The 25,263-nt window shown below is 51.1% G+C and overlaps 10 protein-coding genes across 10 annotated transcripts; 6 read left to right on the forward strand and 4 right to left on the reverse strand.

The window, feature by feature from the left end:
- Window positions 1-332: 332 nt before the first annotated feature.
- Window positions 333-1,537, forward strand: TRIVIDRAFT_44246 (uncharacterized protein; the record flags this gene model as incomplete). The annotated part of the gene is made up of 3 exons (XM_014097579.1): window positions 333-455; window positions 521-1,399; window positions 1,487-1,537. 3 exons carry the CDS (start codon window positions 333-335, stop codon window positions 1,535-1,537), a joined length of 1,053 nt encoding a protein of 350 aa, XP_013953054.1.
- Window positions 1,538-2,041: 504 nt separating this feature from the next.
- Window positions 2,042-2,809, forward strand: TRIVIDRAFT_204263 (uncharacterized protein; the record flags this gene model as incomplete). The annotated part of the gene is made up of 1 exon (XM_014097580.1): window positions 2,042-2,809. The coding sequence occupies one exon, from the start codon at window positions 2,042-2,044 to the stop codon at window positions 2,807-2,809; it is 768 nt and encodes a 255-aa protein (XP_013953055.1).
- A 1,528-nt stretch (window positions 2,810-4,337) lies between these two features.
- TRIVIDRAFT_88928 (uncharacterized protein) lies at window positions 4,338-6,320 on the forward strand (the record flags this gene model as incomplete). The annotated part of the gene is made up of 3 exons (XM_014097581.1): window positions 4,338-4,760; window positions 4,833-5,819; window positions 5,928-6,320. 3 exons carry the CDS (start codon window positions 4,427-4,429, stop codon window positions 6,017-6,019), a joined length of 1,413 nt encoding a protein of 470 aa, XP_013953056.1.
- A 332-nt stretch (window positions 6,321-6,652) lies between these two features.
- On the reverse strand, window positions 6,653-9,275 carry TRIVIDRAFT_113739 (uncharacterized protein; the record flags this gene model as incomplete). The annotated part of the gene is made up of 5 exons (XM_014097582.1): window positions 6,653-8,220; window positions 8,277-8,337; window positions 8,389-8,594; window positions 8,653-8,728; window positions 8,805-9,275. Coding segments are annotated over 5 exons (2,382 nt in total), but the record flags the coding sequence as incomplete, so codon positions are not given.
- Window positions 9,276-10,089: 814 nt separating this feature from the next.
- Window positions 10,090-10,667, forward strand: TRIVIDRAFT_43650 (uncharacterized protein; the record flags this gene model as incomplete). The annotated part of the gene is made up of 2 exons (XM_014097583.1): window positions 10,090-10,240; window positions 10,318-10,667. 2 exons carry the CDS (start codon window positions 10,090-10,092, stop codon window positions 10,665-10,667), a joined length of 501 nt encoding a protein of 166 aa, XP_013953058.1.
- Window positions 10,668-10,795: 128 nt separating this feature from the next.
- TRIVIDRAFT_44187 (uncharacterized protein) lies at window positions 10,796-11,346 on the reverse strand (the record flags this gene model as incomplete). The annotated part of the gene is made up of 3 exons (XM_014097584.1): window positions 10,796-10,881; window positions 10,948-11,097; window positions 11,172-11,346. 3 exons carry the CDS (start codon window positions 11,344-11,346, stop codon window positions 10,796-10,798), a joined length of 411 nt encoding a protein of 136 aa, XP_013953059.1.
- Window positions 11,347-12,134: 788 nt separating this feature from the next.
- Window positions 12,135-14,811, reverse strand: TRIVIDRAFT_210100 (uncharacterized protein; the record flags this gene model as incomplete). The annotated part of the gene is made up of 1 exon (XM_014097585.1): window positions 12,135-14,811. The coding sequence occupies one exon, from the start codon at window positions 14,809-14,811 to the stop codon at window positions 12,319-12,321; it is 2,493 nt and encodes an 830-aa protein (XP_013953060.1).
- Window positions 14,812-17,129: 2,318 nt separating this feature from the next.
- TRIVIDRAFT_210101 (uncharacterized protein) lies at window positions 17,130-18,308 on the forward strand (the record flags this gene model as incomplete). The annotated part of the gene is made up of 1 exon (XM_014097586.1): window positions 17,130-18,308. The coding sequence occupies one exon, from the start codon at window positions 17,130-17,132 to the stop codon at window positions 18,144-18,146; it is 1,017 nt and encodes a 338-aa protein (XP_013953061.1).
- Window positions 18,309-18,708: 400 nt separating this feature from the next.
- On the forward strand, window positions 18,709-20,538 carry TRIVIDRAFT_76272 (uncharacterized protein; the record flags this gene model as incomplete). Its single annotated transcript, XM_014097587.1, has 3 exons — window positions 18,709-18,788; window positions 18,858-19,948; window positions 20,152-20,538. The coding sequence occupies 3 exons, from the start codon at window positions 18,715-18,717 to the stop codon at window positions 20,499-20,501; spliced, it is 1,515 nt and encodes a 504-aa protein (XP_013953062.1).
- Window positions 20,539-20,956: 418 nt separating this feature from the next.
- Window positions 20,957-23,240, reverse strand: TRIVIDRAFT_44046 (uncharacterized protein; the record flags this gene model as incomplete). The annotated part of the gene is made up of 5 exons (XM_014097588.1): window positions 20,957-22,126; window positions 22,241-22,724; window positions 22,784-23,056; window positions 23,119-23,155; window positions 23,222-23,240. 5 exons carry the CDS (start codon window positions 23,238-23,240, stop codon window positions 20,957-20,959), a joined length of 1,983 nt encoding a protein of 660 aa, XP_013953063.1.
- Window positions 23,241-25,263: the final 2,023 nt, after the last annotated feature.

A 25,263-nucleotide genomic window follows, 5' to 3' on the forward strand; every position in this document is an offset into this window, starting at 1 on the left:
ATGTCAAAAATGTGTTGAACGTGTGCGTTTTCCGTGCGTTAGTACGGAGTTGGGAGTATAGATGGCAATCTGTGCTAGACATTAGCTAGGCTGAGACCGGGCTGAGCCGAGGCAATTCCTCAGAGCCTGACGTCAAGTGAGACCCCTGAGGACTTGACTCGAGTCTGAGACGTTGAATCTCTTTGTTTACCTCTTTATATTTTCAATAGATATATGGACAGAAGCCGCTGAGATCCATTATTCTACGGACATGAATCGCCCTTGAAAGACTCCGCCAATAATACCAAGAACTAAAGAAAAAAAGAATGAGTGGCAGCGATAACGACGCCAAGATGGAGGGGACAGAAAAAGTGTTGGACAAGCGGACGACGCTGCTACGGCCTCCGGAGCCGGATCTGAGCAAGTCGCCCATCGAGAACACAGTCGAGGTGACGCCGCTGGCAGTGCTGGGCCCGGTAAGAAGACGAGAAACCCAAGTGAAGCCATCACGAACCCCCATCTAACCGAGAGTCTGCCGCAGGACATCTTCACCAACACGCGGCCGCTGTGGCTGCCCCCCGGGGCGCGCGGTGTCTACGGAGGCGCCGTAATTGCGCAGAGTCTGGCGGCGGCGCAGCTGACGGTGCGCGACGACTTCCTGGTGCACTCGTGCCACTGCTATTTCCTGCTGGCTGGGTCGGCGACGATCCCCATCATGTACCACGTCGAGCGGGTGCGCGACGGCCGCTCGTTTGCGACACGGACGGTGCAGGCGAGGCAGAAGGGCAACTGCATCTTCACGACGACCATCAGCTTCGTGCGGGAGAACAGCGGCGGCGAGAAGCAGATCCGGCATGCGGCTGCACTGCCCGACGCGGAGATGCCAGATCCGAGCTGGGACGAGGAGGATCAGGCCTGGTCCAGGGCAGGGCCGTTCAAGAGCCGCCGCATCGAGCTCAAGGACGCCGACGCCCGGCCGGACCAGCGCAAGGCGCGGCAGTGGCATCGCGCCCGCGGCCAGATCTCTGAGGCGGGAGGCCACCAGGCGCATCTCAACGCGCTGGCATACATCTCGGACAGCTACTTCATCGGCACGGTGTCGCGCATCCACCGGCTGTGGCGGCTGGGCATGACGCCGGAGCAGGTGGTGGAGCTGCCGGAGCCCGAGGGCACGCGGATACGGCAGTTTCTCGCGTACGACGGCATGGGCAGTGAGCCCGAGGAGTGGAAGGGGCTGGAGCGGGTCGGGATGCTGGTGAGCCTGGACCACAGCATCTACTTCCACGAACCGAAGCGGGTGAGGGCGGACGAGTGGATGTTTTCGGAGATGGAGAGTCCGTGGAGCGGAGATGGGAGGGGGGTTGTGATGCAGCGGATTTATGCGCAGGACGGGACGTTGCTGGCGAGTTGCATACAGGAGGTGAGTCTCTTTTTGTTTGTTTGATTCTTTGATGATGATGAATGATGACGATGTATGATGAATGAATGCTGACATGGAGATGAACAGGGCGTCGTGAGGTTGCAGCAGGACGGGGCGGAAAAGGCATCCAAGATTTGAACGACGAGGTTTTCGGTTAGAATAAGAACAGGGGAGATCATGGCGTTTTTCTTTACTTACAGCATGGAAACGAACGAGATTTAGGTTCGGGATATTTGAACCGCTCGACATTTTTAATTTCACAGAAGCTCAGCTTGCTTGCTGTTTTGGTTTACAAGAGCTATATACCTATGTACATTGGCTTTGAGACTATTGTTCGAGTTTCCAAGAGACTGTTCTGGCTTATTACAAGATACTGTTCATGTCTACAGCATTATGCTTGTTAAGTTGCCTTGTACAAAACAATATCGTCGTTATGTTCATATACAATGATGTCCTTTCATGCCCAATGACTTCTGTCATATATAATTGCCTCTAAATCTCCATCTACACGCAACTATCCAAGGCTGCTAAATCAATCCATCTTGCTTGATATCCCACTGCTATCAACCTCCATCCCCTTCTCTCCCCATCATCATCATCATCATCATCATCATCATCATCATCATCATCAAAGCGCTCATCATGTGTCGCCTCGTCATATGCCACTACACTGTTTGCATGTGTTGGTCCCGAAACCACTACGAATTCTGCTCAAGCGCCCGCCAGATCAAAGGAACGGACTACCACAAACAGTGCAGTAAAACAACCACTGCTCTCAGACTTCTCATTGGCTGGTGTGACAAATGCATGTCGACAATTGAGAATCACATCAAGAGCGATGCGGACTACGACAGCAACAAGCCGGCAGTCAAATTCAGAGACGCAACGGCCATTCGAAGATTCTGGGGCGTCCAAGCCTCCGATTACGACGATCCAGAAAAGGTCCGGAAGATTTTCTCGCGGCAGCACGACCCCCTGACGTGGCTCTGGTGGGACCCCGTTGTTGATAGAAAGTCCGATCTGCCTGTTCAACCCGGTCATATCACATGGGAGGGGAAACTCATCCATGATGCATATCGCGCCGCAAAGGCCAGCGCGGTCTTGCTCGGACCGGATTCATACGACCCCAGGGTTGTAGACTGGTCTGAGATTACGCAGCGGGCGAGGATTAGCACCATTGTCTGGGCCAACGGGTATGAGGATGGAGAGAGGCATGCTCCGAGGGTGCCTCTGTATATGGATAAGCCGTATGATGCGGAAATGTGGAAGTTGACGGCACCTGGGATGAGTCGTCCAGTGGTGAGCTACCGGTGGTGGAGCGATATTGTGTCGAGAGAGACCACACAGCCTCCTCCTCCTAGCTATGGGGAGCTCTACCCAGCATCTGGCCATATTATTACCGAGCAGTAGACGTGAGGCGTATTTTGTTTTTGCTTTTGTATTTGGGAAGACAAATGCGAATAGATTGGATCAAGGCATATGTTTATTTGGTTTTGTGGGTTTAATCGAGCAGGAGTTGATGGTAGACATGCTCAGTATAATAGACCAAGGTTATTGTGTTAGTAAAATCATGGAGCAGTTTGCATGTATCCAAAAGACGTGATGCTTCAGTCGTGTTTATCCCTACATGATCTTATCCGCCACATGTTCCAGCATCTACATCGTTTAGGTATAGTACAGGCAGTCTTATTAACACCCGACAAACATTCCAGAGATTCAGCCTCAAATCGCCGAAAGGCGGCATTTCGTTAGTCCCATCCTGCGATGGCCAACACATGAGGCAGATTTCAGCCGCAGCTACACTCCATCTGCACAAGCTAGGATCTACTAGCAGTCCAGCCCATCCTATTCAAAAATAGATACAAAAACATGTTTGTCCTGGCCATGTGAGCATCTCGCCTCACTTGCTTGAAGCCAATATTTCACGTGCAATATTGATTTCAAGTGTACTACTAGGTACGTATCTAGGTAGGAGGTAGTATGGGCTGCAGTCCTCTCAGAGGGAAGGTACGGAATGCCTCGTTCCGACACCGACAACATAATCACAACACCAAATGTCCTTTGCAAATGCAAAATCCTTTTCCTCCAATCTTTTTCTCGTCTTTCCCGCGTTAGCCTATCTCATTGTTCAATCGGCAAATACCCTTTTGGGACAGACACGATAAAATCACAGACCCGGCAGCGGTCCATCGCCAAGATGGGCAGTTCCATTTACCCACCGCTGACTCACTCGCCTCACAAAGAAATTGTTCCTAGCCGTGGCCTGGGGTTGTGGCGCAGTGAAGCACATTCAGACCAGCAAGTGCCCTGAGCTAAGACGCTCGCCTAACTGCTTTGCACTGGCTCTTTTGCACAACGGCGGAACATTGCTTCCCAGTCAATAGCCGGCTAGCCAGATCGGCGTGGCGCTTCAGCTCCAGGAGGATTCAAAAGTGGCTCGTCTTGCGTTGCCAAGAATAAGGAGCCATGCTATGCTACCCCATCTATCGAGCTAGCTGCGGCTCTGGCAGAAGTCGAGACAGTGATCGAGACTCTCTGGCTCTGGGAACCCCCCGATGCTCTCCAGCTGCTTATTGGCTGGTTGCCACCATGGTTGGGCAAAGGCGCGAAGCTACCGCGATTCTGATACATGACACAATCCCGCAGGGGCTATGTCTCACTCACTGAGGCTCTCTACCGCCGTATCGTTCTCGTACGGCACAAGAAAATTAGACTCATGGGGCCTTTCCCGTGCCACTCGAGTAGGCAGGGCTGCTGGGTCTAAAGCATGGCTTCCCAACCCCGAGTGGTTCTAGCCTCATGCACGGGCAGGGATACACGAGAGAATGGGCTTTCAGCTCCTTCAGGCAATCGCCGCGGTTTCTAAATCTATGCTTAAATAACTGAGACGCCCCGAGCAATTCCCGCTCCTCTTTGTTTGCCCGTGATACCAGGCAACTAAAGGCGGTTCGAGTTCATCGTTCCTCGAATATCACCGCAGCGTTGGGCCCGATTTACCCTTCTGTTGTTTCTTTTCCACCATTCACAATGCGTTCTTCCGTCCAGTATATCTCGTTGGCAGGCCTCATTGCCGCAGGCACAGTTTCTGCAGGCATTGTCTCCATCCCTCTTGAGAAGCGATATATCATCAATGACCCTGCCCCTTCATTGCTACGTCGTGATGGCAGTATTAGTCTCGATGCGCTCAACAACATCACTGGGGGTGGCTACTATGCCGAGTTCAGCATTGGCACGCCACCCCAGAAGCTGAGCTTCCTTCTCGATACCGGCAGCAGTGATACCTGGGTCAACTCGGTCAAGGCAGATCTTTGCACAAGTCCATCAGTACAGCAGACGGTTGGGGAATACTGTTACAAGCAGTGTAAGCCGGCTGTCACTATTACTTATCCACTCTGTCTCTGAATTGCTCGGCTGATCTTCAATGTTATTATAGTTAATCCGTCTAGTAGTTCATCCTACAAGTCGAGTACAGAAGACTTCGACATTAAATACCTTGATGGCCGCAGGATACAGGGCACTTATTTCAAGGATACCGTTACCATTAACGGTGCGAGTATCAAGAGCCAGCAGCTCGGCTTGGCTCTTGTCTCTGTTCGAGGTACAGGCATCATGGGTCTCGGATTCACAGACAACGTCGCGGCCGATGTGAAGTATCCTACCATCATCGACAACATGGTATCTCAAAATGTCATTCCCGTGCCGGCATTCAGTCTCTACCTCAACGACCTGCAAACCAGCCAGGGCGCCATTCTCTTTGGCGGTGTCGACACCGACAAATTCCACGACGGCCTCGCCACTCTGCCCCTTCAGCCGCTGCCCGCGAATGTTGCCACGACCCAGGAAATTGTCATGTACAACGTTCAGTTGAATGGATTCACAGCATCCGGCGTTGATACCCCTGCCGTCAATGGCAGCGCAATTCTGGACTCTGGCTCAACGCTCACTCTCCTTCCAGATGCTGTCGCACAGAGCCTCTGGAAGAAATACGGTGTCATCAACCTCCAAGGCCTCCCCATTCCTTTTGTTGATTGCGGCAAGGCGAACACCAAGGATGCGACCTTCAACTTCAAGTTCACCAACAAGACGATCAAAGTGCCCATTGATGAAATGGTCATCAACAATCTCGCCTCGATTCAAGGCGAAATCATGTCAGATCCCACTTTGAGCAGCTTGTTCAAGGGGTGGAGCGGAGTTTGCACGTTTGGCATCAGTTCAACAAGAAACTACGGTATCCGCACGGACAACTTCATCTTGCTAGGTGACACCTTTTTGCGGTCTGCGTATGTCGTCTACGACTTGCAGAACAAGCAGATTGGCATTGCCCAGGCGACTCTCAACTCAACGACCAGCAGCATCGTCGAGTTCCAGAAGGGTTCAAAGACAATTCCTGGCCCTGTTTCCACTGGCGCCGATGATTCAGGTAATTCAACCAGTCCCAATCCAACCAATCCAGGTAGCTCTGGGCTTCCAGATAGTTCTGGAGACTCTGGAAATTCTAGTGATTCTAGTAATTCTGACAATTCAAAAGGCTCTGCCGGCTCCGCGATATATCCTACTTTCTCGATTGCTCTTGCGGGCACCGTTTTCACAGCTCTTTCCATGATGCTGAGTGCTCTGTAGAGGCCAAACAGCTACGGGAAAGGGTTAACGTCATGGTAATGTTCTTTTATTTTTCACAAGACAACTGGGGTATAATATGATGGTGAGAAAACATATGGGATAAGGGGATAATTGCGAATATACGAGCTATCAGATTTAATGTAAGGTTACGAAACGGCCAAGGGGATATACTGTAGCGACGATTTGGGGGTTTTGGGTATAAACAAGCAAGTCAATCACATGAAATATACGAGCGAGATTACTGGCACAGACAAGCCATGTCGAAGCATATAGCACCCATAATTTGTCCTTGGACATTGACTCTACAATATTCCTACACATAACCATTCTAACCCTCTGCGTAGTCCTCGAGTAATGCTTTCAGTAGGGAAGAAAATTCGAGATGAAGATAACTTTGAAGTCCGAAACTGCCTAAATCCGCAGATACATCTCGAAGTAGATGAAAAAAAAAAAAGAGCAGCAGAGGGACTTGCTGCTCAGAAGTGTATTCGAGTCTTCCAACGCCTTTGTTGTATATGTTACAGAATCGCCTTCATCCAACTGACCCTCCCCCATAAGCTGTCTTCACTCCTCTTTCTTGTCCTGGTCCTCACCATTTGGCTCGTCATTCTTCTTCTCGCCAAATTCGTTGAAGAATCGCTCTCTCGCCCGGTCGTTGACAGCATCCACATAGTCCTTGCGCTTGTTGAGCGTCCTGCTCTCTCCCAAAGCCTGCGCGTTGCCCAGGTCAGCGCCTTCGGCCCCAAGACCCACGCCCTGCCGATACACATGGGTGACGATACTCTCGGTGCGGCCTTCAGAATTGGCGCCCAGGCCGCTTCCTGTTGTCCAGCCCATCTTGGCCAGCATACCAGCGCCCTTAGACTGCACCGTAGCCTTCTCTTGGACTGGGGCCTTGCCCTGGTCTTTCGGAGGTCCCGAGGCGTTCTTGTCTGCTGGGGCAGGTAGTGGCTTCTTGGGTTGGTTCCATTGCTCGCGTCGCTCCTTGGCCCTGTCACGGTATTGTGGTGCTGTGGCGCCGGTATCATCACCAGCTTCAGTTTGTTTTGGTAGCTGGATGCCTCGTTTATTCAGCCTCTCTACCGCGCTCTTGACAGACTGCTCATCTAGCAGCTTCTCCGCATGCAGCTGCGAATTTCCATGGCGGCCCAGCTCATCCAGTGATTTGAATTTTCGCATGCAAAGAAGACATTGTAGCTTCTCTCGGTCCGCATATGGGGTGATTGGCTTTTCTTCCTTGACCTGGACGTCAGGTTTGGCTGCAGGCATGTTGTCGTTGATTTGCTCCTCTGGCGGAGGTGGAGGTGGAGGTGCAGAAGAGGGTGCGGGAGGTGCTGCATTGGTTGAGGCTGATGATGAAACCGCTGGATGGCCTGAGGCCTGTTTTGATGCTCCAGTAAATGAAAATTTGATGGGTGCTTCCTTTGAAAGCTTTAGGGCGAGTGGTGGCTGCTTGGCAGCTGCCTTGTCGTCAGATTCATTCGTATGGATTTCTTCATGCTTCTTCTGCCACATGGCCATATGACCAGCCATCGCGGGGACTGCCCTTTTGGCGGCAGCCCCTTGGGGATCATCTGCCTTTCTCTTCTTCGGCTTCTTGCTAATTCCATTCGGGTCACTTTCTTTTGGCTCTCCATCTGCGTTCACAGTCTCGGGAGGCTCAGCTGTCAGGAGTTTCTGGCTAGGGTAGGCTCGCAAATCACGATACCGGACGCGGAGACTGGTGTTGAACAACGGAGTAAAGGAAAATCGCTCTATATCCGGAGTAGTCTCACGATCCTCTGGGACAAAGACTCCCATGTGAATGTGAGACACGTTGACGGCACAGGCTGCAACGGTGAAGGATGGTAGCAGCTTGATTTTAGCCATGGCATCAACAGCGTCTTGCACAGTCCAGAACTCAGCAAAGCCATACTTGACAGACTCTTCGGTATTGGGATCGCGCATTAGGAATACGCGGTGGAGCGACCCTGCGCGCGCACCAGTCCGAGCAGCACGATCGGCTGGGGCAGTTGATTGAAGTTTTGAGCCTGGTACCAGCTTCTGGCTGGCCGGGTCAGGCTTTTCAAGCTCTAGACGTTTCATGTCTGCAGCGAACATGTCCTCGTTGACAAAAGCAGTCAGAGGATAAACCACCAAGATCTGGGTAGGTGCTTCAGCCGCATCAGCAGCGGGATTCAGACTTAATCGCATTGTGGAGGCTAAGAATTATACGTCAGTTGTAAGCCATTGCGAGATGGTGTTGAATTATACGTACATGTTGGGGGTGAGCCACAGCGCTTGCACTTGATGCGCGTAGAGTAGTTGTTGAAGCCGCACTGCGCATTGGTGAGTTACGGTTTCTGTCTATCGGGTAATGGAAATCTTACAGGTTGGCAGATCCATTGGCCAGCACCGGAAGCGCGCGTTTCTGCGTCCTCCCTGCGATGGGCAAAGTGAATGTAAGCACTGATTCTGCCATCTGGAACTTCATCAGTCGTGTCAGGTAGTGTGATGAGGACTTTGGGAAAGTTTTCATTGACAAAGGCGGCTGCATGATCAACTTCCTCAAATTGGATAAAAGCCCGGCGTTTTCCTTTGTGCAATGTTAGGGTGAGACGTTCAAAAGAGCTAGAATCCAATGGTATGCATACCTTTGGAATACGATATCCGGACGTCGACGAGAGAATAGTTGTCGGAAATGCAATTGCGGATAATGCTCTCTCGTAGCTGGATGTGCACTCTTGTTAGACACACATTCTATCTCGTAGCCTCTCTCTCAATATATTGTGCGAGCAGTACAAACCTCCATTGCGTCTACCCTGGCAGGTAGCCCTTCGAAAATAACGGTATCACTGGGCAGCCCAGCCTCTCTCAACCGGCCACCCTCTCTGGCAGGACTGCGGGAACGACTCCTGCTATAGTACTCTCCGTACTCTCCATGCGGCGATCGGGACGTGTAGGATCTCCTATCACGGTAGGAAGAAGAGGAGCCATGGTCGTAGCCTCTGTCTTGGTCATTTCGCCCACGGTGATAGTCATCGCTATACATTCTGCCCTGGTTGTCACGGCTCCAGTCACGAGGGCTCGGGCTTCGCCTCGGGCGCGCATCATGAGCGTCTCGGTAGTCTGGCGCACGATCTGCACTGGAGGGTGGCCGGCGATGCGGCCGGGAGTGATAGTCGCGCCGGTCCCACGCGTTGCCGTACATGTCGTCGTCCCTGGATGGAGACTGTGAATAGCCTCGTTGTCCCGTGGGCAAGTTAGCCGTCAAGCTCAATTCATCAGCCATAGGTAAAGCCCAGTGAGTGTTCTCAACCTCCTATGAGGATGAGTGCGCGGGCCGTGTCTTTACCCTGCCGCGATTGTTGGTAGTCGTCGTGGTGGAAGTCTCGGTCTCTGGATCGAGCATGGCGAGAGTCGCGATTGGCTTCACGATCTCTGCCCCGGTCTGGGGATCGTGCGTGCTGGTCGTCGCGCATAACGACAGAGGCCAATCAGGCACAGTCTTTGGCGGAGGATGTAAAGGTGTAGAGGAAGAGAAGGATAAGAAGAGGAAGAAGAGAAAAAGAAGTAAAGAGAGCGGAATGGAGGTAAAGTTGGAGTCGAAGTCGAAGTCGAAGTCGAAGGCGAGCGCATCACATGGTGGGATGTTGCAACCATCAAAAAGAAGTCCCACCTTATTTTGCAGCAGAGGGAGCTGAACTTTAAAAGACCTGGCGCTGACTCAGCTGCCTGCATCTACTCTACTGTATCTGTACTAAAGCCTGTGCTGTGAGGAGGGGCTCGCCGAGAGGTACGCACACTCCCACCCGTTTCTTGCTGCACGACAAGGTACCTGCTCTACGCCACTCCAAAACCTTCGCAAACGGCATCTAGTAAATTATAACTAGTAGTATATAATCATTTCTCATATCTCATCTTTGTGTATCGTCTGTCTCTTCTTCTCCATATATCTGCCTCTTATCATCTTTGTCTTTGTCTTTTTGGATTCCCCAGCGGTTGTTTTGGACATCATTCATTGTTCGTCGATCTTTGTCTCAGCCTCTGTATCACTCAAAGAACCGACCGAGCCTCTTTCGCCACCAGCCATGGGAGACATCAAAGATGACGATGAAAACACCATCTGGGAGATGTCCGACGAAGGCTGCTATGTGGGCCTAACGCACGATCATCTCAATATCCAACAGGCCATAGACAAAGTCCGCAGTCCCGCGGCTGGTGCTATTGTCTTGTTCGCAGGTTGGTGGCTGACTTATGCGACATTCCGTTCTTATATCTCATGCCAGGGCCACTCTCTTGCTAATCACATTCGACAGGAACAACGCGAGATAACTTTGGCGGAAAGCCGGTAAAGGAACTCCAGTACACATCTTATAACAAGCTGGCCTTGCGGACAATGTTGGCCATCTGCAAGGACATCCTCAGCAAGCACGGGCTCAAAGGAATCTCCATGATCCATCGCTTAGGGACCGTTCCCATTGGCGAAGAAAGTATCCTCATCGCAGTCTCGTCGCCACATCGACAGGCTGCGTGGAGGGCAGGGGAGGAGGCTCTCGAAGCGTGCAAATCCAGGGTAGAGGTATGGAAGAGGGAAGAATTCGAAGGCGAAGAGGGCGTCTGGAGGGCAAATCGAGACGGCGCCATGGGACAAAAGATGGATTCATGAGTAGTTCTATATTCTTTCTATCCTGTTGTTTCTCTGCCGCTGTCATCTACCAAAAGATGAGGTATTGTGATATATCCCCCGCTATTTAATCATTAAACCATGCCCACTGTTTCCAAGTCTCGCTCTTTTTATTTTTCGTATACGGGTAACGGCTCTTTTAGATATTCAAACGGACAAAAAGCCGGACGATTGGAATCACGCTTCCCCAGCATGACTGTCACAAATGGCCAAATTAGTATCTATGGACAGTTGTAGAGACACAGTGTTGAGGATGACAAACCAATGTGTTCGCTGTAAATCTCTGTAAAGGTCTGACTCGTCCCCAGTCCTGAGGGAGCTAGACACTCGGTCAAGGCGGACGGATATACAACGATGCCATACTCGGCGAAGAGCATCTTCCAGAAATCGACCGGTAACCTGACACAATCATCTCCATGGTCAGTAACCAGAAGCGCAGCGAGATGAAAAGCAATGTGACATACTTGTATTGCCCTGATTTGACACACCCATGCACAAACACGCAGACCGTCTCCAGCATCACCAGCCCTTGCTGTTTAGCAACGACAAGCTCATCGTCTGTCCAGCCATATAGTCGTTTCAACCGCTCTTCTGAACAGCTCATGGCGATGCTCCACCCCTTCTCGATTTTGTGCAAAGTGTTATCTTCGAGGTCATACATTGTGTGTCGCGTGAGAAAATAAAATGATGAAATATCGACGTTGACTTGATCGCTTTTTCCACTCCAAAAAAAAAAAATGTGTATGAGGTTGTCAACAAAATCGCATGTTTGTGGTGTATAGGTTAAGTATCGTAGAACAGGCGCATATGACGACAAATGCACCGAGCCATCAAGGTTCTCGGAAGGTTCGTTCATGACAAACTCTATCAACAGCGGCATACCATCAAGGTACCAATTAATAGTGCATGACTAGTTCAAAAAGATAATAAAAATGAACAAAAATGAATCATTGTCAGCTTAATTACCAAAACGGGAGTGACAGCTGTGAGGGTTCAACAGCGGCCGTTGGGTCATCTTGTCAAAGAACTGAATGGATGACTGTTGCTTTGGAATCCACCTGAACTTGAAATACAAAGAATACGATTTTATTCGTTCATGCTTCATTCCTTCACAATCATATTGCGAGGTATAACATCGTAATAGCGGCACGGAAGGCAATAGGTAGATTCTGCATTCACGTCTGTAGCCTTCCCTCAACATCTTCACAGGTATGTAACTTAGAAGGTAGATTCGAGGTTTTGGTGGATAACCAACCCACTCGATGCAAGTGCCCACCAGCACTTGGACCACCGAAAGCAGGCGCTAAGAGCATGGGGATAATCGAGTAAGCGATGGCGAGCTTTCATTTCCATGGTGAACCGTAGCAGACGCTTTGCTTAGTCTTAATCCCTTAAGTGTTGGGTGTTAGCAGAGGGAAAAATAAACATTAAAGAGTAAAGACATATGCTCGCATAAAACTGCTTGATTAACGCTAGTAAAGCCAGGAATATATGTGCATGCTGCTATGTACAAGTGGTATCTCTGGGGGGGCTCATAAGCCAGTTCGTGACTTCAAAGAATATACATCAATCGTGATCCTCCGCCTCATCATCATTATATCTACAAATACACACACACGATACACCGTCCACTCTATAGAGAATAGTTCTCCGTATGCAAAAATATCTCTTCCAGTTCGTCGTCGCCCCAAATCTCTGCCTGGAGCTTCGCGACGGTGTTGGCCACGCCCACTCTCATTCCTGGAGGACCGCACACGAAGACGGCAGTCCTTCGGCCCAAGATGCCTCTGCCCTCGGGCCCGCCTGTGGCCCATTGCTTGAGCATGTATCCAAGAGAGGGGCGGCCATATTCGATGGTCCAACCGTCTTCAGTTATTTGGTGGGGCATGGGGAACGCAGATCGCATCAGGTTCTTTTGGAATTCGGTGGGAGTCTGCGGGAATCCAAAGTCAAACCCGGCTGGTGGGCCAAAGGTCGATACGGGACGGTCGCTAGGGCCAACGGGGATGCCAGTGTTGTACAAGTGTGCAAGCTCTGGGACCGCGATGGGCTGAGGCTGAGGTTCCTCTGCTGGCGCATCATACTTTTTATCCTCGGGATAGCCATTCTCGTTGAGGTAATCCAACCTGTCTTCAGATAGGGCACCCTGGCTCACCGGTGATTCATTAGGGGGGAGGTTAGGAAGGGGAGGTGGCGGCGGGTATTGGTGAGGTTGCAGGTATTTTTGCTGCGGAAGGGCCGTGATGCGATCCTCATTCTCAGCTCGAAGTTCGCGCTCTCGCTCCGGATCTCCCTGTGCCTCAGCCTGAATGAAGGCCGAGTTTCGCTTCGAAGCAATGCCTGCAACGAAGCCGTCAAGTTTATCGTGAAACTTGTGAGTCAAAGCTCGGGTGTTTGTTCCATTTATGGGGGCAGTCATTTGCTGCCCTGGTCGGTTCCGCACAGCCGTAGTGACGAAGAATTTACAGCTGACGCTCTCGGGAGGCGCAGATTCACGGCAGATGCGCAGCTCCTCTCGGAACCAATCCATGTCCTCAAACTTTTTCATGGCCCAGACGACGACAACCTTTCTAGTGATGGCTTTGCCATCTCGCATTCTCTTCACCAGATTGAGAAGCTGGGAAATTAATGAGGTGATGCCGCTTCCGCCAGCAATGAGGATGCAGGTGTCAAAAGCGGCCAGGTCGCGCCTCATGCCGCCGTAGGGACCATCCAAAAACGCGCGATATGTATGAAAAGGGCCTTTTTCAATGGCAGTTTCCAGGACCTTGCGAGTAAATCCACGATAGGCCTTGAAAAGGAGAATGCAATCCCGGTAGTTTTCTCCGTACTCGGAAGGCAAATCATCGCTGCAGAGGGACGTAATGGTGAACGGGTGGTTATCGAATACTGAAATGCCTGGCATTCGGAGATAGACGTATTGACCAGGCTTCCACCGCATCTGGGTAGGAATGGTGACCTTGATAGCATTCTCGGCCATGAGGGTGATTGCAGCCTCGTCTCCAACCATAAAGGACAGTCGTCCAGGCCATATCCAGTTAAGTTTAAAGACCCGCATGAGATTGCAGGCTCCCCAGATGGCCGCAGTGGCATAGAGATAGTCCCAGGTGAGGAGTCGGTTTGCCGTGTGCCAGAATAACACGCCGACGAAGAGGATGCCGACCGGGACGTGGCAGATGACAAACAATTCGTAGGCAACTCTCCTAATCCAGGGAAGAGAGGTCACATTAAGCCAAATCAACGGAACGATACAGGCAATTCCAGTGCCGTAAATGATGCCCTTTGAGGGAGGGAAGGTTGAGGCCCAGACCGACATGCCATTGTCATCCCACACAGGCTGGACGTAGAATGGGATCATGTGAACCAAGGAAAGGAATAAACAAAGGTAGCTTAGCCATCGGTGAAAGACGTTTAGTCTCTCGGGTCCAATGCCAAGCATCATGGTCAGTATATTTGTCTTCATGCCTGTCGCAATGATCCACGGAATCAACGCCACGGCAAGCATACCAGCCCTGATGGCCACTGGAGGCGCTCCAAAGCGAATGCTCTCCCAATAGAGCGGCTGCTGGAGGAAGGTGTAGAGGGCAACAAAGGCAAAGGCGATAAATGTCGTCGCCAGAACAGAGAGCGACGAAAACGTAAATCGATGCTTTCCAATGACGATATCAGGCAGAGAGCGATAGAAGACCCATCGAAACAAGGCTAGTGTGTCGTTGACAAACCCAATGGACGAGAAATGGGCCTTTGGACGGAACTTTTCACCCATAGGGTTGCCGTCAGGGAAGAACTCATGGGCCATGCCGGTGCGAATGGCGGCCTGGACAAAGTTGGAATCGACATTGTAAGTCTCCTGATAGTGTGCCTCTACTTGTTGTTTGTAAATGGCCTGGCGAATCTTGTCTTGCCACAAATGCCACATGCGAACCAAGAAGACGCAGGCCGAGAGCGCAGCCGCGAAATAGGTCCACCCGAGAGCATATTTACCGGCCTTGGACCAAGGATCGACAGTGTTCGCCTGAACGAGGCCCGGAGGGCTTGTAGGAGTCAAGGGAATCAGAAGCCGCTTGACAACGTTGGAAACGCTTCGCGTTGCTTGGGTGGTGACCTCCTGCATATGGGGTGCCATGATGGCCAGCAGGAAATCGCTTCAGCTGCGTCGTAGCAAAAAAACGTGGCGGGCGAGGTACGAGTTGGAGTTGGTATTACCCCGTGCTTGCGTTGGACGTAGGTAATGGGTGGAAAGCCCACGGTTTCAAGCTGGGCCAAGGACAGCGAATGCTTCTATCGCATTGCAGCCAGGCGCTTACAGCCCGCCGATCAGGACTTGCTGCCGTGAATGAGTGGCTATGAAACAACAGCGCGCTCTGGAGTCATAACGAGTAGTACCAGACTTCTCGAAACGAATCAAGGCCCGATGATTAACGAAAGAGCCGGGCAGTGAGATGGCAAAGATTGATCAACAACTGATGAGCGGTGGGGGGGCTAAATGCGGCGGCCCGTGAGGATATAAAGCACAGGCGAAGCTCAAAGAGCTTCCCTCCTCCCTGCACTCGCTAATACGGAGCGAGTGATACAGGGATTTTTTAAGTCGGTGGATCACATCAACGATGAGCTAGTGAAGGCTACAAAAGCGTGGGTTGCAAGCGCGGGAGAGATACGAACGAGCATCAGACGTTGGTGACATGTCTAATCGCCATGTGGGCGGGGAATTGAACGACGGTCGTCATGACCTGAATCGTTCAATAGTCCGGACAAAGGCAGAGAGATGAGAGCCGTGATGGAACGCACCAGGTCCCCCAGCGGCTGGGCAGGCCGCGAGATTGGTCGCCTGTGCATCCGGGGATTGCACACGCCGAGGACGAATTGGCGCGGCCCAATGTGACAGGCGAGGTGATGAACCTGGCGGCATGCAGGCCAACTTACCGCAATCCAGACATGGTGTGCTCCAACCAGACATCGAGTTTGCTAGCGGGCGGGGGCGACTGGCTTCTTCTCGGCAGACGGTTGATGATCGAGCAAGGGGTCGTCTGCATGAGCAGGGCGGAAGCTAACGAGAAACTCGATTCATGTGTCTTGCACTCCGTTCTGCGCACATCGATACTGTACAAGTACATGTGCGTCCTCCAGGCACAAGAACGGGCTGCCGCTCATCCGCCAGAGATCCACAAGTTTGCTGACAAGGGGCTCCATACTTCGTTGGTGATGACCACAGTCCCGTGCTGGCGAAGAAAGAAATAGACTCCGAGATATTCCACAAGACAAGATTCGAATACGAATACACCGGCGAAAGTTACCGTCTCGAGAACGGAGCCAGAGCAAGTCATGAAGACCACTATCAACAGCCCTAGCGCGAATGAGGGGAAGCCAGATTTCTGCTTTGAGCCACTCAAGAGCTCCAACAGCTCCCAATCGAGGGCCGTTTGGGCAAGTAAAAACGGCGTTTAAAGGCTGTTGGTGACGGATCTAGTGCGCCATATGCACTCTGCACTGTGATTCGACGGGCGGCAGGGCGAGGGGGACCGTCTTGGACAAAGGCGGCAAAACACGGCGTGTGATTCGCTGGGCGCTGGATGGCCGACAGCGGTCTGAGCAAATAGGGCCCTCGGAAGAGTCCGCCAAGATGCTGATAATCTCACAAGGAGCGCTAAGAGCCGGAGCCTGGCTGATCGCGTGGGATGAATTCGTGTGTCTCACAAGGTTTTGCGGTTGCTGGTGTTGAAAATGGCGCTGCTTCTGCTTCTGCTTCTGCTTCTTGTGGTTGCTTGTTGCTGCTGGTATTCCGTAGTGGCCCGGAGAAATGGGCGTCCGGCAAATGCTTCCCCCTGGCCTGGCTGCCTCGTCCTGAGAGAATCACCCGATTGTAGAAATCGTCAAGCATCTCTTCCTGCACAATGCTGCTTGCCCATGCGAACTCCGTAGACACTCGGCCATCCGGCCACGGCAGCGTCGCAGTCAAATCACGTGTGGCACCCATCGGGAGTCGAACTTTGTAACCGAGCAGCTCTTTAACTTCGCTGCGCCGCCAATTGATAATGAGTCCTGCCTGGAGAGACACGTCAGTTGGATATTTATCGAACCACTAACTCCATAGACGATACGAAGTAATCGGCAACGACGGCAACGACGGCATCGATCGACATCCCCGTCTTTGCATCTCCGAATTTCCAAGTAATCTCCAGCTCCCAGGTTGCCAGGCAGGAAGCGATGGACTCCTCTGTCAGCCTTGTGCTCCACCTTGATTTCATTGGCCGTAGATTATCCAAGCTTCCCCACCCGCAAGGCTGAGAGCTCAAGTTTTCTTTCTTTTTGGGCACAGCGGCGCAGAGAACAACTCCCGATACACACGACACACTCGATACGACCCTTGTTCTGATGTTGTAATTCTGCATCCGTCTTTCGATTATACCCATCAACGACGCCGAAGTCTCCCGAATCGCCGCCATCATGGCACCCGAGGTGGGCCTGTCTCGCTCTACCTTTGCGAAGCTTTCTCCTCATCCGTATCTGCTCGCAAATCTTGAGCCATCCGACGACTCTATCCCACCGGCACGAAGCAATGGCCGAGCTCCTTTCGAGGTTCGGAAACCTACGGTGAATCTGTCCAGCTTATCACATGCCCACGGAAGTGCCCTGGTGCGGACAGGCGATACCACCGTCATTTGCGGAATTCGGGGCGAAACTATCCTGACAGACCACATCCCCAACTTTCGCGCATCCAATACACAGACAGAACTGGCCGACTACGACCTACTGGTTCCGAATATTGAACTGGCCACCGGGTCAGCACCACAATTCTTACCCGGCGGTCCGCCCACAACCCTCGCCCAAACATTGAGCACCAAAATCTACTCTCTTCTACACAGCTCCAAACTGCTGCGCGCCGAGGACTTGCGGATATGGCACAAACGACCTGCCGAAGCTCCGATCTCAGGCTACGAGGACGAAGAGGAGGTGGGGAATGAGAAACAAGAAGGGGAAGAGTACGTGGTGGCATACTGGGTGCTGTATATCGACCTATTCTTCATCTCCTTTGATGGCAATCCGTTTGATGCCGCTTGGGCTGCAACTGTGGCTGCTCTTCGCGACACCAAGCTCCCCCAAGCTCGCTACGATCCAGACAGAGAGATGATTATATGCTCAAAGAAGGACCCTAGACCTCTCACGGTGGAAAGCATGCCCATTGCTTGCACAGCAGTCATCTTCACAGGCAAAGAGACAAAGGAACAGGCTGCGGATGGCAAATTCTGGATATTGGCTGACCCAGATACCCTGGAGGAGTCATTATGCGACGAGACAGTGACGATTGTCATTGACTGCGCAGGCGGCTCAAGAAGAATACTGTCCATCTCGAAGCACGGAGGCACAGTCATGACGGCGAAGCTACTTGGGTCGAAGGAGTTCCTCGACTGGGCAAGCAAGCGGTGGGAGGGCTTTGCATCGGCAATGACGGGCGGCCGATAAATCTAGAATACCATAATACCATAATTGTCCAAGCATTGAGAGCCATTTTGCTCCAACTTGTTCCGCTGGCCAGCTTATACAAAGCAAGCACCAATTAACACTAGCAAACTCTGCACATAGTACCAGATAGAGGTATGGAATAGCAAACAAAATTCATGGATCAAAGCGGGCATGTGTCAACCATTCGAACCACCCTTTCAGACTTTATTCTAGGGCAGTAGATACCGGCCGACGACTCTCTCTGCCGCTCCAGTCGAAAGGACCCGCGATGCCACGTACGTAAAGTACCAAAGACATAACGTGAGATATTCAACAAGCGGATAAACTATAGAGAAGAGAGGAAAAGAGAGAGAAAAAAGCTCAGAAACAGAAGCTCAATTTTTTAGACTCCCACAGCAACGCACAGGCCACCTGACTTAGCTAATCCGAATCCGCCTCCCCACTTCGCTTGAGCTTCGAACCGCTTTCAAACCCTCTAGCTAACCCAACATTTAACGAAACTTATTTTTTTTTCTCTCCGTCGGTTTCTCTTTCTTCCTTTCCTCCCTCATCGTCTTTGAACCGGACCATGGAATCCCTCTCAGATACAAAGTGGGATGTAGTGATCAGCGGCACGGGGCTCCAGCAATCCCTTCTCGCCCTGTAAGCTTCGGATTCCATCGGCTTGGCTTTTTTGCCCTCAAACTGACTGACCAGCCTCGTCTCGTGAAGTGCGCTGTCGCGATCTGGCAAGAACATCCTCCACGTCGATCCCAACGAGTACTATGGCGAGGCCGAGGCTGTCCTGAGCTTGCAAGAGATTGACGAGTGGGCTGCTGCACGGCAATCCGGCGACGGCGATGGAGTTTTCGCAGCCGCGCGAGTGACCCGTCCCGACGGCCCCGAAAGCTTGTCGCCGAGAGGCTACACCCTTGCCTTGGCACCGCAGCTGATCCATACGCGATCAGAACTCCTGTCGAAGCTGGTGTCGTCGAAAGCCTTCCGACAGCTCGAGTTTCTTGCCGTTGGCTCGTTTTACATCTACCAGCCTTCGTCCGGAGAGACCTCAGCTGCTAGCCTCAGCCGCATACCCTCGACTCGAGAAGATGTGTTTGCCAACACAACAATTTCGGTCAAGGCAAAGCGCGGGCTTATGAAGTTTCTCAAGTTCGTGCTGGACTACAACGTTGAGCCGCAGACGGACGTATGGAAACCACATGCAGGTGACTCGCTGGCGAGTTTTCTTGCGGCAGAGTTCAAGCTTGACGCCGACCTGCAGGCATACATCGTCACTCTGACCCTCAGCTTGGATGGCAAGATATCAACAGAAGCTGGTCTGGCCGCCATCCACCGCCATATTACTTCTATGGGAGTCTTTGGCGCTGGCTTTGCAGCCGTTTACCCCAAATGGGGTGGCCTCTCTGAGATTGCCCAAGTGGGCTGTCGAGCTGGTGCTGTCGGCGGCGCCGTTTATATGCTTGGCGTTGGTATCAGGGATGTCCAGAAATCTTCTTCCACGGCCGAAATGCCCGAAGAGCTGGACATTGTCCTGACCAACGACGTGGCTATAAAGTCAAAAGCCCTGGTGAAAGCCCTGGGCAAGCCGGCAGGCGAAAGCCGCCGCTTGAGCAGGCTCACGGCCATTGTCGACTCGGATCTACCCGCACTCTTTGAGAAGGTGACCGACGGTGCGCCAACCCCAGCCGTGGGCGTGGTTGCGATTCCCGCTGGAACACCCTTTGGTGAAGATGGAGTCTCATCAGAGTACCCCATCTACGTTCTGGCTCACTCAAGTGACGCCGGCGAATGTCCTACTGGAAAGTGTAAGTTTCTTTCTTTCTTTCTCTCTCTCATTCTTGCACTCCTACTTGTGTTATGATGATAAAACCTAAAACGAATACTTATCTACATTGGCTGAATCCCATTGACGATAACTCCTCTGACAACCTGATACACAACCTCATCATTAGCATTTATTTATCTTTCACATCTCTTGCATCGGATAGTTTGCTAATGTTCTCACCAGGTGTATTATATCTAAGCATCCTCACAAGCCCAGATGCTCAAACCCATCTTGAAAAAGCGCTCGCATCCCTTCTGGCCTCTCTCTCTGTAGAAGGCCACGAGCCTCCCAAGTCTCTCTACCAATTGTATTATGAACAAACTGGCTTTGACGTTCCATCTATAAACATTGATGGAAAATCCGCTGTGTTTTCCCTGCTACCTCTGGATCTTGCATTTAATGACTCTGTATTGGACCCTGTCCGAAGTGCTTGGGAAATGATTGCCTCTCCAGCTACGGATGAAGAATCTGCAGACTATCTAGTATTCACAGACAGAGAAGGCGCCGATGCGGAAGATGAGTTTGATAATTAATTAGCTAGCAGAAATGCATCAAATGAACGATTATATGACCCTGTGCTTTGTACTAATTGAAATCCATCGTCGCGGTGCCCTTGAGATAAACCTGTCCCTCCGTCGAAATATCCGTACCATAGTCATGATATCAACTGCAATAGACGTCCCGGTCACGTCCGTGTTCCCATCTTGGTCTCAGATGTTCCGAAATTCCCACCATCAGAAATAGAAGCATTTAAAGAAAAGAAAATCCGAAAGATGCGTAGAAAGTCCCCTTCCTGTTTTCAGGGCCGTCGATTCCTCATGATTCATCCCACTGCGAAAATAGATGTCCTTGTCTCCCAAACGCCATTGTCAGATGAAAGCCCTCTTATTAAATCTTGAAAACGCATGAAACTCCAATACTCGAAAGGCAGAATGGTCATATGCCTTTAAACTCAAACTCCGAAACCGTTGCTGACAAGAGGCCCAAATCAAGCAAGCTCATCTTCAGACTCCGTTTGTGTCTCGTACATTTCACCACTGACGGCGGTACTGATTCCAATTCGAATGGCTCCAAATGGTTCCATGGCTGCCGCGCCCTGTTGGTGAACTGAAACGACATTCTTTGTCGCCAGAGACAGCACGTGTAGGAATGCCTGAGCGGCAATGGCTTTAGAATGGGTGCTGGGATCAGCCAGCTCCTCAAACTCAATCCACCGACGATTTTTCGGATCTCGACTATGGGTGACACCCGTCTTTGAAGCTTGCTCCGTGACATATCCCAAGAAATTCTGACTGGTCAAATCAAGACCTTGAGTTGAAACCTGAGTGTTGTCCTGATTAAAATCAAGGGGACCAACTGGGCCGCCCAGCTGGAAAGACGAGTCTTGAGAACCAAAGTCGTCCATTCCGAAAAAGGGCTCAGCAGGATCACTATGGCGGTCAATGGCGCCCAGGGCGCTTCCACGATTAAACAGTGGGCTTGGGGTAACTTTTGATTTCTGTGCACTTCCTCGAACAGATGAGCCTGGGACGGCAGAGCCAGGTCTGCTCCATGGCATCAGTGATGAAGAGTGACGATCTTCCATTGGCGGTGCTGCAACCATTCCAATCTCGGGGATCGAATTATCATTAAATATGATGTGTGCGTCGTCGTGGATGTCGCGGTTATCGCCTCGCCCAAGCTCAAATTCCTCCATCATTCGCTGCCTTGTGTTTCGCTCTTCAGAGTTTTGCTCGTCTTCAAATGCTTCTTCCGACTTTCGGCGTCGACCTCGTTTTTTGGGCTCAGCTTGCTCGATTTCATCTGGTTCCTGGCCCTGAAGGCGAGCCTTCAGCGAGATACCAACAAAATCAGCCGCCAAAGGGTGGACCAAGCCAGCTGCATTCTGGTATGCTCCAACTTGAGCGATGCCATAGTCATAGAGAAGCGCTATGGCATTCTTTTTCGCCTGGCCTTGAGTAGTAGCCGTTCTCTGCTGCTGTCTGCCAACAGATGCCATGTTCGTAGCATAGTTTAGATCCCAATCTTTAATTTCTTGTCTGTGAAGTGAGATTCTTGTGTCCACCACAGTATGCGGATTCACTCGACGGGATCTGACCACCCTGGAAGATGTCCGGCCAGTTTTTGCTTCTGCTGATTCAGCTACTTGTTGCAATGTCTCTTCCGCTTGTTGCACCGATTCGATCGTTTGAACTGCATCTCTGCCTGGTAGTTCCTGGTCTCCGAAGTCGAGCAGGTTCTCTTCTTCGCCCATGATGACACCTCGCTCCACTTTCGTTATGCGTTGTAATCCAATATTAACCACTGGGGGAGTTGCTTGAACAGGAAGAGGAGGTAGCTCTGGCTCCTGGTCAAGAATGCTGATGAGGTTTCCCTCTGCGTCAAAACCGAAGCCGATTCCCGCCATGGACGGAAATTCATCATCACCAAATGGCTGAAATTCGCCCATGCTGTCAGTGTGGTGAATTGATCTGCCAAACAAAGGGCTGAGATTGCCGAAATCTGAGGGAAGGCGGCAACTTGCAGCTGATTGAGAAGAAGGCGGTAGCTGTAGGTTGATCAGTGCAGAGTGGTGGCGTGGCGGCGAAGAACTGCCTTGGCTAGCAGTGCCGAGCGGTGTCATCTGGGAGAACTTGCTCGCCGAACCCTGGCTTGGAAGCAAGACTAGATCTCTATCCCATTGAAGAAGGTCAAAATTGGGAAGTGCAGCCAATGGGTCGAAACTGGGATCATCCTCCAATATGATATTCTGGCGCCTTGATATGCAGGTTAGACTTATGATCAATAGATGGAGATAATGGTTCTGCTCGCTTACTTTGTCTTTCCAGCCCGTGGATCAGTCTCGCTTGTTTGGATGATGCGAAAGAATGTCACCATATCAGACTGTGTCCTTTCAGCATCCGTGAGAACGTACGCGCACTGATGAGCGAAAACACGCGATACTCCGTAGAGTAAGTTTCCCTGAAGGCGGAGGGCCAGGGGAGCTCCTGGATCCAATATCTTTTCACATGCCTTGGGGACGTTGACCTCTTGGATGGCTTTCTTTGTCAGTCTCTTTTGGTTTCCTTTGCCCACAGTGGCCACCAGCCTACATGGCGATGCCGATCGTTAGAAGAAGTCAGCCAGCAGAGGAGCATTTGAGGTACATACCAGATAGTAGCAACGCCATACTGGGTGTTGTTCAGAACTACACGAGAGATAAGTCAGGATGCCTCAGATCATCACATATAGATGTAAGCATATCGTAACTTACTCTCATGACTGTAAAACATGGTAAATAGGGGGCCGCTAAGCAGCACCAACAAGGGGAGAAAACTCTCGAGAGAACGCAGAGAAAGACGCAACGACCAGACTGAGTAAACCAAATGAAGTAAACCGATGATGATGCTAATAATGATGGAGATGTTGATCTGGCTGCTTGAAACTTGTTCTTCAACCCCCTTGTCGAGCTTCTGTTGGAGTGGTTTGTTGTGATAATGAATCTGTTGGAACAAACAGTAGAAATTGCATGAAGGAGTTGGAAGAAAGACGCGGCTGCTTCAACGCGTCGAAACGTGACGCGATGACCAAGGCTCGGAGAAGGAACAACGCTGTCCGCTTTCCTCAATGGTTGCTGCCAGTTGCCCAGCAGTTGCTGCATCACCGCCTTTGACCGAAACAGCTGTCGCAACTTTAGGTACCCTAGTAGTAGGTACCTCTCTCTCTCTCTCCCCCTCTCTCTCTATGCAATAATGTACTTGTAAGACTGTAGAATCAAAAAGAAACAATCTTCATACTATCAGTACCATATGTCCGAGGGCCACAAACAACCAGGCGGCTACTGTCACAGCCAAATAACAGCAATGTCCCAAAATATTCATCGCCATCACCGCAATCCGCCACATCAATGAGCCTCTTCTTGTCACAATCCTCAATCTCGTCCTCATCGTCGGATCAATAGCGCTCTCCCACCCGATTTCAAAAGAATCCCAATGCAATGTCACATAGCGCCAGGGCCAATAGGGCAAGTCACCATCCATAGAACGGCGTATCTCAGGCCAGCGAACGGCATCCCAAAACGCCGCAGACCAGACATCCAGTATGCCCTCTGTTTCCGTCGAGATGTGATAAGATCCAGGGGCTGATAAACCACGGCCCAGCTGATGCATTTCGGAAATTTCCAAGTTACGCCAACTGAGGTATGCTCCTCTATCTCGGGAGCCCCAAAAGGCTGTGTACTGGTCAAAGTCCATTGGCGGCTTTCTGGTCCAGTTGTCTCTCACACCTCGAGAAAGGACCATCCCAAACGCATGTGCTGGGTGATTTACTGCACCTATGATTACTTGGGTCCTAAAACGACTGAAATCTCTCTCCTCTCGTCTTGAGATGGCAAGAAAACCATTAAATCGTATATCCTCGCCATATATACATACGACCTGGTACATACATTCTATGCCGTTTGCAAGAACATAGGGTATCAGCCGCTCGACAAGAAGGCAGTCATATTCTGTTAAAAAAAAATGAGTCAAGTTGTTGCATAATAATACAAAATGTTCATGTACATGTGGTAGCTTACCTGTAACACGCATCTTGCGACGAAACCATGCCTGCAAAGAAAGGACCTGGTACAGTTCCCAAGGAGCCATAAATCCGTTCACAAGACTGCGCTGCAGTCTTAGAACCTTATTCCCACATTCAACAGTTCTATTCCGGATTGTTTGCTGGTCCTGGTCGCCTTGAATATCCAAGAATAAATTCATGCAAAAGATGGACAAGATGTGGAACATGTACATCGAGTGTCGAACTCTCCTCAACTCGGCAACCGATACTGGCCGACGTCCAATAGACTCCCGCAAGGGATAGAATCGGCGACCCAGCCCAAAACAACAGTCCTCCACAAATGCTGCCGATAGCTGAGATATTTTGCTCCACAAGAGAGAGATTCTGTCGGCATCCCGAAGGGTGACCCGCATAGATGAGTGCGCAGGTGATGATCGATGTAGGATCGAAGCCTGATTCCGTATCCGCAGAAGGATGACCACTTTGGTATCGATCTCATCCATAGGTAGCATGTCAAAAGCTGGTAAGGCTATACGATTCTTCTCGACGTGGTGTGCAACAACAGCATGAATAAGGAGGTCCTCGCCCAACTCATTCTTCAGAACACATATCACAATGCTTCTGTTGTGATTCTTGAAGATAGTATAGACCCTCCTATTCAAGAGGATAAATTTTTTCAACGTGGCTACATCTGGTAAACATTCCATGATGTGAAGAACCATCTCTGACGGGAGATTAGCAATCTGAGTGGTCGCC

This window comes from Trichoderma virens, assembly GCF_000170995.1.
Source record: "Trichoderma virens Gv29-8 chromosome Unknown TRIVIscaffold_85, whole genome shotgun sequence".
Classification (NCBI taxonomy): domain Eukaryota; kingdom Fungi; phylum Ascomycota; class Sordariomycetes; order Hypocreales; family Hypocreaceae; genus Trichoderma; species Trichoderma virens.